Genomic DNA, 18,142 nt, shown 5'->3' on the forward strand with positions numbered 1-18,142 from the left:
CCCCTGTTGAGCAGGGGCCCATATAAGGTAACGGTGTGCGGGATCCGTATGCCGTATGCAAATTTGATAGGTTCGAAAGGCTAGGAAGAGTGCAGCCTTCTTCGACGTTCCGACAGGCCAATCGCGAGTCGGTGATTATGTATTTTGAATCAGAATATGAGGCCGCGAGAGCAATCGCGACCTCTTCTGCTTGTGTTCGACTGCGGGCTCTTAATGTGAAGCCGTTAACTGTGTTGCTGTTGTGAACAACCGCGACCGTGTACCATCCCTCGTGGTGAGGACCGGAGGCGTCCACGTAGTATACACCTGTTTTGTTGCCATAATGTCGGGTTAGAGCTTCCTCTCGTGCCAGGCGCCGACCATCATGGTCTTCGTGTGACATGTTGGCTGGAAGAGGCCGCACGTGGTGGGCACGTCTCCACAGTTCTGGGATGTGAAACCTGCCTTGCATGGGAGTGGAGTGTTGGATATGGAGTCGAGTAGGAAGGCGGCGACCAGACTTCGTTAGCGACAAGCGCGTGTACTGGTTTGTAATGGGAGCCTCCCTGAGATCCCGGAAAGTATTCACCACCCCAAGGGCCATAAGCTGGATGTTTGAAGTAGAGATGGGGAGGTCAAGGGCGCGCTTAAAAATTTTGCGAAGAATGACCTCAAGCGCATCCTCCTCTTGTTTCTGTAGGTGGAGATAAGGAGACGAATGGAGAATTCGACTGGTTGCAAAGACGTTCGCCAGCCGCAAGGCATCCTTACTTCGTAACATCCCGTGTTTGTTGGAAACCCGGCTGACCATGCGGCCCACCTGGTCCCCCACCTCTCGGAGTTTGGCCAATGTAGTGTCTGGCCTTCTGTTTTTGTGGATGTAGAGTCCGAGTACCCGTATCTCATCACTTTCGCGTATGGGACCACTCTCAAGAGAAACAGATATTTTAGTTGTGCATTTTTGTGAGGGCAGAGGTGCACAAATTCAGATTTTTAAGGGGAGCATAGCGGGCGTAGCGGTCCACTATCGGCGCGGCTGTTCGCAGGCTGGTTTCAATGTCCCCAGTGCTGCCCTGCGTGGCCCACAGAGTGATGTCATCAGCGTACAGGGCGTGCTGCACGTCGGTGACATCACTCACCAGGGCCGGCAGGTGCATCATGGCCAGATTGAAGAACAGCGGGGAAAGTACCGCGCCTTGGGGGGTACCCCGCGTGCCGAGTAGATAAGGACCATGGTCTCTATCTTAGATTCGAATGTAGGATTCACAATCCATTAAAAATTGGCTTATGCACCGGAATGTGTTGAGGCCACAGTGGGTCTGGCTTAAGTTAGTATGATCTCGTGTGTTACATTGTCAAATGCCCCTTTGATAGAATGGAAAGTTGGGAGAGTCGGTATACATTCATTTTGGGTGGAAAAACAGCACGAAAGGTATGGCAGACACAGATGAAGGAAACCACAGGGAGGAGTCCGTGGGGTTTCCTTCATCGTTGCCTTCCGTCCCTTTCGCGCCGTTTTTCAACCGAAAATGCCCCTTTAAGATCCAAGGCGAGTACTGCCCGGTTGTTAGGGGGCATTCGAGGGGGTCTAAGACTACCCGATTAAGTTGGAGGAGGACATCCTGTGCGGATCTGTGTGGGCGGAATCCGATCATGGTACTCGCAAAGACATGTTTGTGTTCAAGATATGCAGGTAACCGATCCCGCACCGTCGTCTCCATTAGTTTGCCCACACAGGAGGTGAGAGAGATGGGGCGGAGGTCATCTGTGTCAACTGGTTTTCCTGCTTCAGGAATAAAAATGACCACAGCCGTTTTCCACTCGATTGGCAAGGGGGTGTCCCCGCGCCAAATTGCATTGATGTAGTCTAGGAGGGACTGGTATGCTAAGTCGGGCAGGTTCGTCAAAAGCTTGACGGTGAACTTATTCCTTCCTGGCGCAGTGCAGATCACGGAGCTGGAGAGGTTGATCCAGCTCCATCTTCTCTTTGTCTGCAAAGATTACGCAGATCCACAGGGGTCTTGGGCTGTACACAGATACTGGTCCCGAAGTTTCTGTGCCAGTTGAGTTGTGGTGCCAGGGAAAGCGTGCACGGCTCGCTGCAAATGTTTCTGTGTTTCGGTTCGTGTTTGGGTTCTGTCGATTAGGGCTCGAAAGAGACGCCACGTGTTGCGTGTGGACATTTGTCGCGCGGCCTTGTTGCATCTATCCACCCAGTTGGAGTCGGCGAGTTGGGCCGCGTACTCTGCCGCTTTCTGGGTAATCTCGGGGGGATTCGAGCTTTAAGCTTTCTGTTGTGTGTTTGGCGTCGCCAACGGCGGATAAGGCTGCGACGAGCTTCCCAGAGGGGTAGAAGGTAGTTACCCATGTCCGTGACCGCCTCTGGAGCTAGATATGAGTTTCATGCGAGCAAAGGTGTGTCAGCAGCTGTTGGGACCATGCTTGGTATCCTTGCTTGGAAATGGGTGTATTATCAAGTGTGTGAAAATTTTGCCTGAATTTCCTCCAATCTGGGATACGGGCTTGTGTACTGGGACGCCTGAGAGGGCGTGTGCGTAGTGTAGTGTTAAGGATGCAGTGGTCGCTACCGAGGGTCTCCTCGGTGTTGAGCCAGTCTGCGTGTCGTATGTTGCGAGTGAAGGTTAAGTCCGGACACGTATCCCGTGTCACGGAATTCCTTAGCCGTGTTGGGTGGACCGGATCCGTGTGGAGGGTGAGGCCCAACGTGGACGCAAGTTCCGCCAGCTTACGTCCGCGCGACTCCTCCTTACGATACCCTCACAGCTGAGTGGGAGCGTTAAAGTCGCCCACAATCAGCACGGGATCGCGATCCGCTACTCTTAGCGCGCGGCTAAAGAGGTCCGCAAAAGTCACTCGCTTGAGTTTGGTAGAGCAGTACACGTTGAGTATATGCAACGGCGGGTCCCTGCGGTGGAGTGGTAGGATAGTCACCATTGCACAGGAATACTCGAGCTGGAGGTCGACATCCACTAAGTTGGCGGTGTAGGTTTTTGTAAACGAGAACACAAGACGCGGGATCCTGTTGGAACGCCGTGTAGTATGAAAGTGTGGCGCACAGGCCTGGCTCCTGGAGGGCAACCACGGCTATTAGGGACTCAAAGGTTTCAAGGTAGAGGCGGAAATCGGCCCGCTTAGTGCGGTCTTTAAAGCCTCTAGAGTTCCATTGTGTTATTGAAGTTGACACGGCCGAATCCGAGATGGCGAACTCCTTAGATTATGGTGTCTCGCCATGATTTAAAATTTTTAAGGGGGAGGAGGAGGTATTGGCTGCCCCAGAGCCAGCTACTTGTGCCATCAAGGGGGTGATGACAGAAGGAGCGGGGCAACTGTCCTCATTGTCCGAATCAATAAGGAGGGCGGGATACGTCCCTAATGAGCCCCGTCCGACGGAGGAGCCGGGGGTTGTCCAAGATGTGCTTTGAGATCACTACGGGGACGGCAGATTTGACCTTGGTCAAGATCTGGTCCATGGCGGTCTCGATTTAGAGGTTAAGCGCTCCTCCATCGCGGAGATGGCTGTCACGAGGGCAGGCGAGATCTCCGCGTCGCTCTCCATTGCGTCCGAGTTCGGCGGGCTCGGAACGGCGGACGCCAATGTTGATTCTAAATTTTTAGTTTTGTTGAGCAAAAGGTCATTCTGTGCCCGGAGCACGTCTATCTGTTTTTGTATTCTGCGTCTAGTGCGCAGACGGTAACTGGGGAGGGGGGGGGGGGGGGGGGCGGGGTTGGGATGGGAGGAGGAGGCGGCAATCTCAGCCCAGCTGCTCACCTGTTGTTTGCAGTGTTGAGGCGCTGATTCCCGGGCGGCGGTAGTGCCATTTGTCTTGAGAGCAGGGAAGTGGCCAGTGTCCCTGGCGCTGGGCGGTGAAGGCGCAGTCCTCTTTCCGGGCGCAGCCTTCACCGACGATGGAGAAACCGACGACGCTTTGTGGTCGGCGCCGTAAGCACCACGCCGCGTTCCGCCGCTGGCACCTGAAATTGGGTGACTTGGCGGTTTGATATGTCACTGGTTTCCTCGGAGCTAAGGGCGTTTAGCCTTGGAGCCGGGCACCTTGAGCTGCCAGAATTTTTCCGTGCAGTCTCGGGAGTTGGTAGCATGGGCTTGCCCACAGACTGCACAGGACGGAGTGCATTGATGACGTGTCTTGACCCAGTCGACGGTTGGGATCGTTTGGCCACAGAGGCCGAACTTTTCGTGCGGGCGGAAGCACGTGTCCGCCTGGTGGCCCACATTGCCACATGTCAGGCAGGCTGGGATGGTTTATTGTATGGCCGCACAAGGGTGACCTCTTGATTGTAATGAACATATCGCGGCCCCACTTTGCCCACGAAGGTGAGCGCCGCGACGTCTGATTTGCCAAGCTTGCGGATATCGGCAAGCTCTCCGGCACGCCACTCGATCTTATTTTGGAGCGACTCACGTGTCTCGTGCTTGGCCACGGTGATGACGTCGTGGCACACGTCGCCAGTGAGTTTCAGCTGCCCGTACATGCAGAGCGGGCCCTTCGATGTTGTTAGTTCAAATTCCCGCAGAAGCCTGTCCGCGACGTGCCGCTCTCGGGTGCCTGCGACGATCAGGTGTTGCTCCCATGTGGGGAGCAGGCTGAGGGATGCTGCGGCCTTGGCGCCCAGGTACGCCGCGGACGCTGCTCCCAGCTCGCCATGCTGGTACACATCCTTGAGAGCGACGGCCACCCGGGGCTGCAGGATGATGATGTCTTCGGGATGAAGCCGCGGAAGCGGCTCTGGTTTCCAGGAGGACGCGGTCTTAGATTGGAGCCGGCCATGAAGCGTTCCAGCGCGTGCAGCAGCGTTCTGCCGTGTTGACCATCCTGCCGATGTGGCGACCGTTTTCTTGTCATTAGAGTTCCGATCGCGGGAGCGGCGTTCGACGAGCTTGAAAACTTTCATGTTTTCAATGGGCACAGAATCCGGGTTATCAGGCGTTGGAGTTGCCGGAATCTCAGATCAAGCCTTGGTGTCCGGGTTGCCCCGACACCCAGCCCCGAAAGGCTGCCCCGACACACAGCCAGACCTCGTCGCTTGACGCACCAGGCTCGTCATTGGGACGCAAAAGAAACCTAAGTGTGCCTTTCCTTTTTAACTCTATCCCGTACTTTTCGCGAGTGCTTTGTGTTGCCTTCCCGGTTGTTTTTTGTTTTTTGGTTCTTATCATTTCAATACTTAAATTAGAGTTTCCTTTCCTCCAAATGCTGTCTCGTTTATTTCTTACATTTAATGCTTGAATTGTAACGCGCAAATTTAGCCTGCAGTCTTTCCCCTCACACCGAGACAGTTCATATCCTGAATTCCTCAACTTTCCCTTCTACTGCTAATCCTCAATTCCCCATCCTGAATTTTTCAACTTTCATTTTTACCGCTGACTCGTTATTGAGCTTCCGCTTCTTTAGTTTATTCCCCTCCCTCTTTAATTCTACGCTAATTCGATACCGTGCCGTCCTGTGGTCTCTAAAGCACACCTGCATGAGGACCCCTACGTGCCGCGCGCGCCAAGGTGAGCGCTCGGTATCAAGCCTATTTCCTTTTTGGTCTCACCATTGGGGTTCTTCCACGTACATTTCCTGTTTTCTCGTTTCAGGCAAAATTCAATCATTATCCGCAAATTTTTTCTATTTTCTTACTGTACTAATAACAGCTCTGTGGGGTTTCTTGAGCCTATTCCACAGTCACCTACTGATTGGTCTCCACCCTGTTTTTTCACTACCTTATAACTGTAGTTGGCCATCAGTTGACTGTTATGTATTTTTACTTTGCTCATTGCCTGTTCCATCGTTGCATAGAAACTTGAGAAGATATGGTAATCAAAGTTAGAGGAAGGTGCGTAGGCCTGTGCCACCTGCATTTTGTACCTGTTACAAAACCTAATTATGATAGCCGCCACCCTCTCGCTAATACTGTAGAATTCCTCTATGCTGCCACTATGTACCTAGTAGTATGCACATTCTTGTCTATCTTTCCAATTATATCTGCCTTCATGAGCATAAGTACTTTCACAAAAACATTTATTCTGGACAAAAATTATTTCGCTGCTTGAGCGAAACAGCTAAAACCGGAATACCAGCTTCCCAACGTCTCTTTAGCAGGGGGCGGCGATACCAACTGTACCATCACAAAGGCGAGAAATATAATGATGCGCTTCACCCCCCCCCCCCCTCCGATTATTTTATCCTTAAGCAATCCTTTTGGAATGATGTGAACCGGAAATCAAGCCTGATGCCTGTAGTCACTTTCGAGGGAACTGCATGTTCCATCAGCTTAGGTTTCGGATCTTCTGGCTCACCTTGAGGTGCGATGCTGAGTTCTTAAGCCAATTAAAGACTTTATGAAGAGTCATTCCATCTATATATAACATAAAGTGCCGAAGATGTCTTCATGGGATGACCAGAAGTGTCGCAGACATATAATATTACGAGCATGCTCACCTGCATATTCGTAAGAAATGGTATCCTTTGCTGGCTGCTTTCGAAACCGCCTTCATGATAAATTGTTATTTCGGCAAGATACCAAGGATAGTGGTTCTACATGGAAGCACCTCAATATGCCACAACAACCAGACACCCAAAGACAATCGTTTTTTGCAGTTTATTTTTTTATGTGCCGTCTCTTTGTGGAGAGTGGGAATCATGGAGAGACAACTGCCAAAGCATGCTGTCGTTACTTGCAGTATTTCTCACAATCTTCCTTCTTCACGAAAGTGTTGCAGGTTGGGCAGCAGTTCAGTCCAACTCCCAGGTTGAACAGCTCGCACTTCTTAGTCTTAGGATTGAAATAATACTGGCTGAATATGTACGGGAAGGAGCAGAATCCGCTTTTGTTTGGTTCGCTGCAACCTGCACACAACAATCATCAGAACTACGGCAGCCTATACGTTTCTCAAAACTGGCTACGACTTTCGTTGTCCCAAAAGTCATAAAAAATGCTTGACTTTTACTTAAAATCTGCACGATGCGCCACAATTATAAAGTTTTGAAAAATAATTATATTCGCTGCACCTCCCCAAATGGTGCGCACTGTGCACTGAGCCACTCAACAGAATGGGCGCGCACAAGGTAACATTAGCCCCAGTAGGAGACAAGTCCTCCCGTCAAAACGTTGCAAACTCACTGAAGCTTCTCCCCACCCTGCTCACTTTGTGTTGTCAATAAACCCATCAGAATGCCCTCTTTCTACAACTCACCAATAAAGTTCGTTGTCGTACGTTCGTGCCTCAAGTGATAAAAAATTGTGCAGATATTTTTAAACCAAGAGATCCACGGAACTGTTCTTTTCTACGTCCCTTCAGAATTTGACAAAATCATCATTCCTTCTTGCCGATTCTGCTCAGCTTCTATGCCATACCGTACTGACGTTTTGAGCAAGAAATAACGAACACCGTTCGAGCTTCTTCGAGTGAATTGCCTGCCCTCCCTCTGTGACAGAGTGTAGCGTTCTTGCTAAGCCGGTGTTTCGTATTTCGATGTGAACTTTCAGTTGCAGTATTCAATTCGTCCTGCGGAATTGCAGCAACGCAACAACACGGTAATATTTATCAGAAACTGAATAGTATTTTCCAATCTTAATCTGTATTTCACGCTAAATGTCCACCGTAAGCGTTACCTACGAGCTTTTTTTTCATACAAACTTAAGGACCATCTACATCTGGTGGGCGTCACTCGGTGTTCATCATTTCTTATCTTTAACTGATTCGCGCAATTTGAAATTTCGTTTTCATCGCGCTCTGCTCACGCAAATGGCAACACCTCTTCTGATATCTCGAAATTATTTTCTGTTTCAGGGCAGCCACTTATACTTCCGCGCAAAAAGCAGGTCGAAGCAACTTTGTAAATTAGCGCTTAAGAAAACCTATTTGTGTCTTCCCATATTCAGAGAAACCTCAGCCACCCTTCCTAAAACAATAAGGAAATAAATCGCTGGCCTCGTACTTGCAAACTGTAATGCCTTATGATTTTTCACTAAGAAGCAGCAAAAAACATTGGAAGCATTAATTCTCAAGAGCAGTTTATATCTTTTTTTAATAAAAGTTGTTTTAATTCTTTTTATGTCGTTAGATTTGAATTCCAGGTTCTACAATGCGGCTGATGCAATATCTTAATCACAGCTAAGTTTTTTCAGTGTACGACTGAAATCATATCTCTGCTCATATTACAAAATGTGCTCATAAGTGCCACTGCGCTTCCAATTTTTGATTCAGGACACAATGTGGTGGCCTGCGATTTCTAGACAGCAGTCATAGCATGTATTAGGTTTCGAGAAGTGACACAATCTTTAACATGGAATAATTATTGCAGAAAGGTTTCGAAACTAGTACCCATACCTTTTGGATAGGTGCATTTTAGATTGGCTGAAAGAAGAAAAAATGCATAAAGTGTAAGTTTCTCAATTCCGCTGTGATCACGTCCCGTCGTGCACTACCTGCTTTTTTTTCATCAAACGCTATTTTTATAACACACTGTGTAAGATATGCTTTCGTCTATCATGCACTTCGCACAAGTATGCGTGGTGGATGCCAAGCACGGCGCGCACAGTGCTTGCATCTTGAATATTGTCACCAGCCATTAGCTTGTATGACTACCTTCGTACACTTTATTGTACGTTTGTTAGACAATGCAAGCATCAGGTATTAAATAATCAAAAGCGAAACCGACAATAAAATGCGGTAACTTCCATTCGTGGAATGAAGAGGTAACAGTTTCGTCATAGTGTCCTCTAAATAAAATTCTGAAGTCAAAGGGTTCATTTGCTCCTTGTATTGAGAGCCGGCAGGGCGGAAGTCGCTGTACGTTTGCATAGAAGCATCAGGTTGAGTTCAACTACAAGGACAGCATAGGGACTGCATATGTCTATCTGTATGCTTTGTGGAGGATGGATCTAATATCACAGTCTCTCACTAGAGACTTCAGAATAAGGAAAAAATGGCAGTTCATTCATCATGCAGCGATAAACATTGGCATTACATTTCATTCTAAGCAGAGTTAGAAGTTCTCCCTGTCTCCACCTATTTGAAAAATATGCATTCTTTGTGCCCTTCTAAACTAGCTGGAAGCTTTGAAGGTGATTGCTGTAAAACCATAGACGCCTCAAACTTTCTCTTTGCTGCACTCTCTTCACCGCAAGATTACGCTTTTTGGTTCAGAACCCCGCCTTGTTTACGGCCGCCTCTCTTCTGCGAGCTACGCAGCACGCTAGTTGCCTTTGGAGCTTTCGTGACTTGGCGAGCACACTTTACGGCCTGCTTGGACGCCTTTGAGGGTTTACATGCCGGAATTTTCACAATCGCATTTTAAGGCGGTAGCCTTTAATGTCTCATCGTTGTAAGCAGCAGTTGTCGACAGAAAATGTCACGCTTTTCAATTGGTGGAAACGGTCGTGACGTCACAGTGCGCTAATTTCAAATGGGGCCAATTGCACTTTGGCTAGTAACCATGCAACCAATTGAAGGGATCGTATAGTGGTGCTCCAAGTAAGCGGGACTGAGCTTAGTTAATTGCTTAATTACCCAATTATCTTAATTAGCTTTACTAGTCAGGCCATATAAATAAATAAAATCGATTAAGAAATTGGTCGAGCTCAGGAATCGAACCCCGGCCTTCGGCGTGAGAGACGAGCATGCTATCCACTCCACCATGCCAGCTCGATGGTTTGGAATGAACAAAGGCGCGTCTAGTGAATACCGTGTCTTCACTCACTCTCATCCTCCTCCATTCCCTTCCGGCGGGGTTTAGGTGTCCACCGACAAATGAGAGACAGATACATTTCCTTTCCTCAAAAACCAATTTACCGACGAGCGAGGCGTAGAACCGAATGGGCGATGGCGTTCTATGGACTCCTTGGCAGCGTTGCAAGACGCTGTCGCGTTCCACTCTTAGGGGCGAAGCTGAACATCTTAACCACACATCAGTGACCACACTTTAGGTCAAAAAAGTGCCCCCCTGAATTTTGACGGGTGTCCACCGATATATGTGAGACAGTTACTGCGTAATTTCCTTTCCTCAAATACAATTTTCATTTTCTTCATTACGGCTCCTCTTTATCTATATTCTTTCACTCCCACTTCCTCCCTTCCTCTACGGTGCGGTTCAGGTGTCCACCGAGATGACAGAGAATTACTGCGCCATTTCCTTTCCTAAAAAAGCGTTGCGTTCAAAGGGCAAGGCATCGCGCCGAACGGGTGGTGGCGTTCCGTGGACTCCCTGGCAGCGCTACAACGCGCTGTCGCGTTCCACTCCTAAAGGCGAAGCTTAAGCGTCATTAATTAGCAGTTAATTAGTATTCAGGCAGTAATCAGTAATTAACAATCAATTAGTGATTTGCCATCACTTAGTAATTACATGTGACGCCACCAGTGCCACAGAAACAGCGAAGGTGGTGCGGAAAACGCTTCCGCCTCTACCCACTTTAGACAGTCAAAGTGCCCCCTGAATTTTTTTTCGTGCTGCGCACAATACTCAGCGCTGTTAGAAGCACGACAGCAATACCCTAATCATAATCGATCGGTCATAAGGCCTCCTTCCCACCTCTATCTGCGAAATAAGCTTCTGTGTAAATCACTTAACTCAGCCGGCTCAATTGTATATAAATGGCGGCATCTTGTGAGCGAAGCGATGATTCATGCCACAATCAACTATTTGGCACATGTCCCTCCAGAAGCAACTAGCCAGAAATCGCAGTATTAGGAGTATTGTGGTCATTATGTTAATCAACTTCAGATGACATTGCCTAGAGTTGGCCGCGGATGGAATCTAAAAGAAATTTAGGCTTAAAATTTTGCTCGGTCTCATTATTTCGAATAGTGGTTTGACGAGTGTGTGAACCTCGAAGAATGCTCCTATTTCGAAAGAATATTAAATGTAAAAAGTACGCTTAATTCTTAAGAGTGGCGCGGACAGGGATGCAAGAATAAATTCTTACGGCAAAGTATGGTGGAGTCCCCATATTCCACGGCAGCCAGAAGTGCCACCGCAAACAGAGCCAGAGCTGCATTCATGGTGCCGAAAGAAATAGTTTTCTGGTCATAAAGAGATGCCTGCTCTTTGATACACTAATATCGCATCCGCAAAAAAGAGGCGCAGTTGTGATAAGTAGGAAAAGTGAAAATATTCCTCCACGTGGGATGCCTCACCGATCCCGTTATCGCACGTGCTCTAGTATTTTTTTGCTGGGTGTTCTATTCTCTGTTTGTCTTTTTTGCCAGCCAGCAGCCCAACCCACTGTGAAAGATAATACAGCTACCACACACGTGGTGGTTGAGGGTTGGCGTAAAGCGTGCAAAATATTTTGAAGATAATAGGCCTGGTTGAATATTTTTCAGCATCTATTCTTATAAACTGTTTTATGATGCATGATGTGCACGTGTGTGTAGATAGCTTCAACCCGAATGAATATATATAGTTACCAAGAAAAACATTCAACTAGCCATCACGCGGGGCGGAACTGGAGGGGTCTTCGTTGACCCACGCTGACCAATATTCACCGTGGTTTGTTGGTCAAGCTTCGCAGTGTACCTTAAGAAGAGCGTGGGGCTACAAGCAACGCTTGTTTTTCATGCAGCCTCATTACCACGGTCGACATGCGGATATAATTTAGTGCACCAGGCGTAAGAAACAATCTGACAAAACAGCTACGACCAAAGCTGTGGCCGTCTAAAGTTTAAACGCTGATGCCCCTAGAGAACGAGCAACGACTGATTTCAAAAGTATCTTGGCTGGAAACACGCAACACCTAAAAGGTATCTTGAAGATTTCATAACGTCCTTTAGTTAACTCGAGTAACATGGTATTGTTATTATTCTTGCGAAGCAATCGCTATGTACCCAAAAGCCTATTATTCATTCATTCATTCATTCATTCATTCATTCATTCATTCATTCATTCATTCATTCATTCATTCATTCATTCATTCATTCATTCATTCATTCATTCATTCATTCATTCATTCATTAGGCCCTCACAATCCCCATTTAAGGGTTATTACATGAGGAGTGGGCGGGGTGTACGGCAGTTATGACAAAAAATGATTTTCGATGGCAGTCTTGAATTGTTGAAGATCTTTTAGGGAAGCGATATAGCCATGGAAGGTCGTTCCATTCCTGGGCAGTACGGTGGAAAAATGATTTTTGGAACGTTGTGGTATGGGCGCGCTGGGTGTAGACTGCTTTGGTATAGCTGTGGCGGGATAAACGATGGGCTGGACGGATGAGTACATTGTTAGGTGGCAACCTTTGAAACAATCCTACCTAATCAGCGAATTACAGCAAGCGTTAAATGTAGCACAGGCGAAATTGACTCTACGCCAGCACCGGAAATTCACTTGCCTAGTCCCAGACATAACTAAGATTGGAAGCTCCATCCATGGGCGAGATAAGTAAGACCCTGCATATCCGGTGCACATTTTTTTGCCTTTGTTTACGGGTGCTTGCTGTTAGGCGTGTTTAATGAAGGTCAAAGTGAAGGCCTTCATTCAGCACAGCTTTCTGGAAGTTGTCTGGTGCTTCATTTTCGAACTCCACAATTTTGTATAAGAGGGGCTAACCGACGCAAACGTTTGGCCACTACAACCACCCCGCGCGATGTGTTAAAACTAAAAGTCGTTAAAGAGGTGCAAGAGAAAATTCGGAATGCCGATAAACGATAAGTTTTGTTTTATGGGAGTATGGTGATGAATTGTAGCTTTTCCTAGCATGTCTTGCGTAAAAAAAAAATTAAATATTATTCTCAGTTTCATCAAAGTAGCCGCTTGGCATTTCTCCCGCATCGAGGGACGTAAGCGTGCACGTTTTCTAATTATCTTGGCGCCAGTGAACCGATCGTAGGTAACTAATGTCTGCAAGGAACAGTTACACATTCAAAATTGTTGCCGTTCAGCTTAACTTCTCGACCGTGACATCTAGTTGCCGAGTAGCGCTGGTGCTTACCGACACCAAAACTTGAGACACCCCGAAACGCAACTAACTAATGATTCAGAAAGTGCTGGTGTTTTGAGGTCATTTTCATGGTAACTAGGCCAGTAAGCCCCTTTCGAGGCAAATAAAATGGACGCCCCAAAAATTTATTTTTATGCATTTTAAGAGTCCCGTTTCATACTTGCTTCAGTCGGAAAAAAACTTCGCAATCAAAACTTAGCCTCTGAATGGTTACGAGGACCTCGTAGCTTATGCGTGACATTTATTACATAGCATCTTACCTGCCAAACAAGGCGACCGTATTTACTGCCAAAATTGTCGATTCGTCGCAGATCTACGCTTTGACTTCAAAAAGCGGTAAACTTTGACACTTCCTTATGTTGCGCATTGTGCGAGACTCACCGATAGTATTCCGCTGCAATCCCTAAAGTTGCTAACCTTGAGGCGTTCATTATTAATCTGCCTGCAGTGTGTCATTGTGATCATGTGTCGCCGAGATGGGAGCACTCCCTGCGACTTAACAAAAGATATTCCCACTTGCGTCGCCATCGTTCGCGAGCATGCAGCGTTCTCTTGATACTGACATAAGGAATACTTGGCATCCACCAGTTATCCTCCCGCGTTCCGTCACTGTCTGAGCAACAAGAAATTACGTATCTTCACAGGGCGCCAGTTCACATTCAGCACACATTCAGCAGCCGCTTCTTGCGGCTCAGCTCCTATGCTATCGTCCGACTACCTGTGCTCTCTGTCATCCGTATTATAGATATATATGTGCGCTATGTGACTGCGAACCCTACCTGCCACTGGCCCCACATGCGCCAACACAGGACAGGGCATAGAGTCTCCTGCGGGCCACCGTCGCACCTCCTCGCTTTTTTTTTATATTCACTGTCGATTTCTCGTTAAACTGTTAGCAACGGCTATCACAGTTATAATAACTTTGAGGTTTGGATTTCCTATGGGTGCCCATACGATAGATAGAACGTTAAACGGGCGCATAATGGAACAACAAGCTGCGCACGTCGCATTTCAAGGGGGCTTAGAAAACTCGTCCCGCTGCCCTACTTTATATTGGCGCTAAATTCAAATGCCAGCGGGAATTTGCGTTATACAGAGTGTTTCGGAAAAGGCTGTAGGTACTTTTCAAAACTAGTATTTTTGAGTTAAAAATAGGTTTTCGAGATACGGTGTTGCCAGTGTAGGCGGTCACCAGAAAACCAATGAATCATCTTGACTCGAAAGCTCATTAACTTTTAACTATTAGAGTCAGGCGCCTGTTTGCAACTAGAGATTTGTAGCTGGTCGTTAGTAACCGCCATGCCGGTTTTTAGAATTTCGAAAACGTAGAAACAGAGATCACTGAGACAAAGCCGCAGCGTCTGCAGTAGTCTGTAGAAGCCTTGGTACTTGAAGGCTCAAAAGCAGAAATAACCAAAGGCCTTCCGTAGTGGCATCGATTGTGCTCTTCTTTTCATTTCGTTTCGTGTTTTCCAGCGGTGATTACTTTCATTCCCCGTCGAGGCTTTTTATCGTTACTCTCCAAACATTTTGTTTTATTTTTTCCGCTTTAGTACTCAAGTTTCTGCAAAACCCACTTTATTTTGCTAGTTGTTAAGCACGCAGCGCGAAAGAGTTCGCTCGTGGACAATCCCCTTATGCTGTCTGGTCTGGTGCCAGAAAGCACTGTAAAGTGTACGTGCTCTGTTTTAACCACAAAATGTTGTAATCCTGGCCAGGGCTGGACCAAAGCTGAAATTTTTCAGTTTGCTCCTTATTTTTTGAACGTAATTAAAGTGCTAAATGGGCATGGTTGGTTCGTATTTAACTTCGGTAGTGTTCTACCTAGGAGAACGCAAAATACTGGACGCAAAAAGCACACACACACGCAGAGCGAATTCCAAGTTTAGTTTGAGTTCATGGAGGTTTAACGTCCCAAAGCGACTCAGGCTGTAATGTAGGGCTCCAGACATTTCCGCCACTTGTGGCTCTTTAAAGTGCACTGCCATCGCACAGTACACGGGCCTCTAGAATTTCACCTTCATCGAAACTCCACCTTAGCGGCCGGGATCGAACCCACGTCTTTCGGGTCAGCAGCCGAGCACCATTACCACTGAATCTCCTTTATTTGAGGCAAAAGACGAATACAAGAGATAGGTTGGGCTTCACGTTATTCAACTGGAGACGACGTTTTCCTGATAGTCCCGAGAATGGGCGGAAAGAGGATTTCTTATTTGTTACGTTGCTCAGGCTAATTATTCCTGATAATACCTTGCATTTTGGAAATGTTCATGTCGGGCCGCAGTGAGAGATCGAAATAGGAACCGAGGCCATGAGTCAAATACCAAATAGCTTTGCAAACAATAAAGCTTACATGAATGAATTTTGTCTAGGCGCCTAAGGTTTTATAAAACCCTTGCTACAGGGCATCGCTTGCTTTGTCCAGAAAATTCCACTCTTCCCAAGCACTACGGACCGGCGAATAAGTCGGTTGGTTTATGGGGTTTAACGTCCCAAAGCGACTCAGGCTATGAGAGACACCGTAGTGAAGGGCTCCGGAAATGTCGACCACCTGGGGTTCTTTAACGTGCACTGACATCGCACAGTACACGGGCCTCTAGAATTTCTCCACCAAAGAAATTCAACCACGGCGGACGGGATCGAACCCGCGCCTTTCGGGTCAGCAGCCGAGCACCATAACCACTGAGCCACCACGGCGGCTCGGGCCGGCGAATAGTGGGGGCAATTATCATTTGGAGTTTTGCAGAACTTATGTCGAATTGCATCCCATACAAAATAATAACACTGCGCCTAACATCCGCACACGAACGTAGGTAACACAGGCACTATGCATGCGCCGTACACATAAAATACCGCAGCAGAACGCTTTACGCTGGAAAGCAACACGCTATGCAGGATTTTCTTTACGCAGAATATATGTCGTTAAAGTAATTCTTTAATCATCAAGCTGCACTTGGTTCCTGAGCAGAATTTTAGCTCGTCTTGCTGTTACATATTTCGAATGTTGCCGGTATTCTCCTCGGTTGAATTGCTCCGGGTGGCGAGGTTCAGATTTTCTTTTTCAAAAAGCATTGTTACAACGCTTACCACTGAACAAATAGTTAGTTGATTATGCAAAAAGTCAATGGAGTGCTTCTTTTCGTTATCTGTCTGGTCCTGGTTAACAATCCTTATTTCTGGTCGAGGCCGAACCTCAATCACAGCCAAAATCTTTATATAGCCTTCGCACCAGTGTCTTTTCGCACTTCTTTTACCTTTCATGTAAAATAGGTTATTTCCATGACGTTCGAGCCTCAGGACCAGCCCACCGCACAAGAAACGCAAAGTAAAAAAAATAGCGTGCTTTTTCCTGTTTTTTAATCAATTTCTCCATCACACCGATTTTTAGGAATATACAATGCTGTTAAATAGAATTCAGCGCAAAAACACGGACAAGGGACGAAGTAAGGTACACAGAGACGTTCACGAGCGCTAACTACCAACTGTTTATTCATGCTGAAGTGCAGGGGATGTATAATAAGGGAATGGAGAGCATGCGCGTAGAGGTACAGGTAATGCACATCCGTCAAGCAAACAAGTTAATCAAAAAACGAATCTAAAAAAGCACATTCAGCTGAGTACATGTGTACACACGTGTCACTGACACAACGTTCGGCAACAATCATTGCCGCTCTTGCCAAGAATCGTGGTCTTTTCTAATCCCGCCCTACATTTACACGAAGCAAGGTTCCGCACAATATTCACATTCGTGTCGTTATTTTCTATGTTTTTGGCATGTTCCCGTAGCCGGTCATTGATACAGCGGCCAGTTTGGCCAACGTATGAAGCCCCACATGAGAGGGGGATGCAGTACACCACACCTATTGCACATTTGGCGTAGGCGATCCCATGTTTTTTATTGCAACCCCTGCCGGCACAACCAGTGATGCGAAGGCATAGCTTGGACAGCTTTGTTGGGCGCTGTGAACACCAAGGGCACGTGGCGCCTGCCAGCCACTTTTTTGATCTACATCTAAATCTACATCTATGATAAACTTTATACAGAATCTCGAACAATACTGTTTAACCACTTCGGTGCGCAGGGTACGCTTCATTTTTAAGATAGGAAAAGGGCGCCGAATTGACAAAAATCTCCTCAACAAAAGGAGCGTCCTTATTCTGCCGCGACGAGAAAAAAGCAAGGAGACACCTAAGCTTCTCTTTTAAGGGTATGAATCGATAGCATTAATGGCTGCTTTCAGCGATTTCTATCCACACACATATTCTGCTCCTTGTTCACTTCACATGTTCTAACAACTACCTCAACAAAGTTTGTTCATTCTTGCCTCTGCATTTATCCACTGTGCAGTTTGTATAGGTAGAAGCATGTACGCACATTGATTGGTGCTCACTCTATTGGACACACAGTCACAGTTATGTTCCTGTGTGTGCACAGTCACAGGTTATGCGCTGAGACAAGGTTATACTATTCGCACGCCGTCTGTTGAGGCAGCGGCGGATATCAGACCAACGGGTTTTTCAGATAAGCGCATCATGCCAGCGCCTCTACGTTATGTCAAGCAAATAGGATATGACGTGGATTTCTCCAAACAAGGGTCGCGTGACGTAGATTTCTCGACAAAAACATAACATCGGCTTTTCCGCTGAGCGGTGGGCTTAAATCAATCGCTTTAAAATCGCACAGTCACGAAAGCCAGTCCTGGATTCATTGTTAAAAAAAAAATCTCTCCTACAATCCACGCTGAACTTATATCCTCAAAATGACAGCGCTGTAGACATCGGCAACTGCGCACATTTTCCACCACGTGCGCCATGTGACTGCTCGCGTTATGGCACGCGCTCTGCTGTTTTTCCGGGCACTCAATACCGCGGCTTTTTTTTTTGTCTTTTGCACGCCAGGAACCCAAACCACGCGCTTAACTGAAGCGATAGCGGGTGGGTTTTGGCGTGTACTGCGCAAAATATTTTTTTTTTTCATAACAAGGCCGCGGTTCGGAAGGCGTAAGAATAAAACAAATATTTAAAACATTTATTCAATATAACTTTTAGCTAAATATTTTCATTCTCAGAATTGCAAAACGGGAGTAGATCGGCATTAAGAAGAACCAATAGATGCCGTTGACCAAGAAAACAATGAGCTAAGCACTAAAGGAAAGTTACGGTAGTTTCCTTCGAATCATGCTGGCCGCTACTAGTCATGTT

General features: G+C 47.0%; 1 protein-coding gene across 1 annotated transcript; it reads right to left on the minus strand.

Moving 5' to 3' along the window:
- Positions 1–6,589: 6,589 nt before the first annotated feature.
- LOC149328951 (PI-actitoxin-Aeq3c-like) lies at positions 6,590–11,006 on the minus strand. Its single transcript, XM_089559676.1, has 3 exons — positions 10,930–11,006; positions 8,336–8,362; positions 6,590–6,851 (listed from the first exon to the last, which is right to left on the minus strand). Exons 1-3 carry the CDS (start codon positions 11,003–11,005, stop codon positions 6,676–6,678), a joined length of 279 nt encoding a protein of 92 aa, XP_089415802.1. The 5' UTR covers position 11,006; the 3' UTR covers positions 6,590–6,675.
- Positions 11,007–18,142: the final 7,136 nt, after the last annotated feature.

Source organism: Amblyomma mixtum, chromosome 9 (assembly GCF_055824585.1).
Source record: "Amblyomma mixtum isolate Tamu chromosome 9, ASM5582458v1, whole genome shotgun sequence".
Lineage (NCBI taxonomy): Eukaryota > Metazoa > Arthropoda > Arachnida > Ixodida > Ixodidae > Amblyomma > Amblyomma mixtum.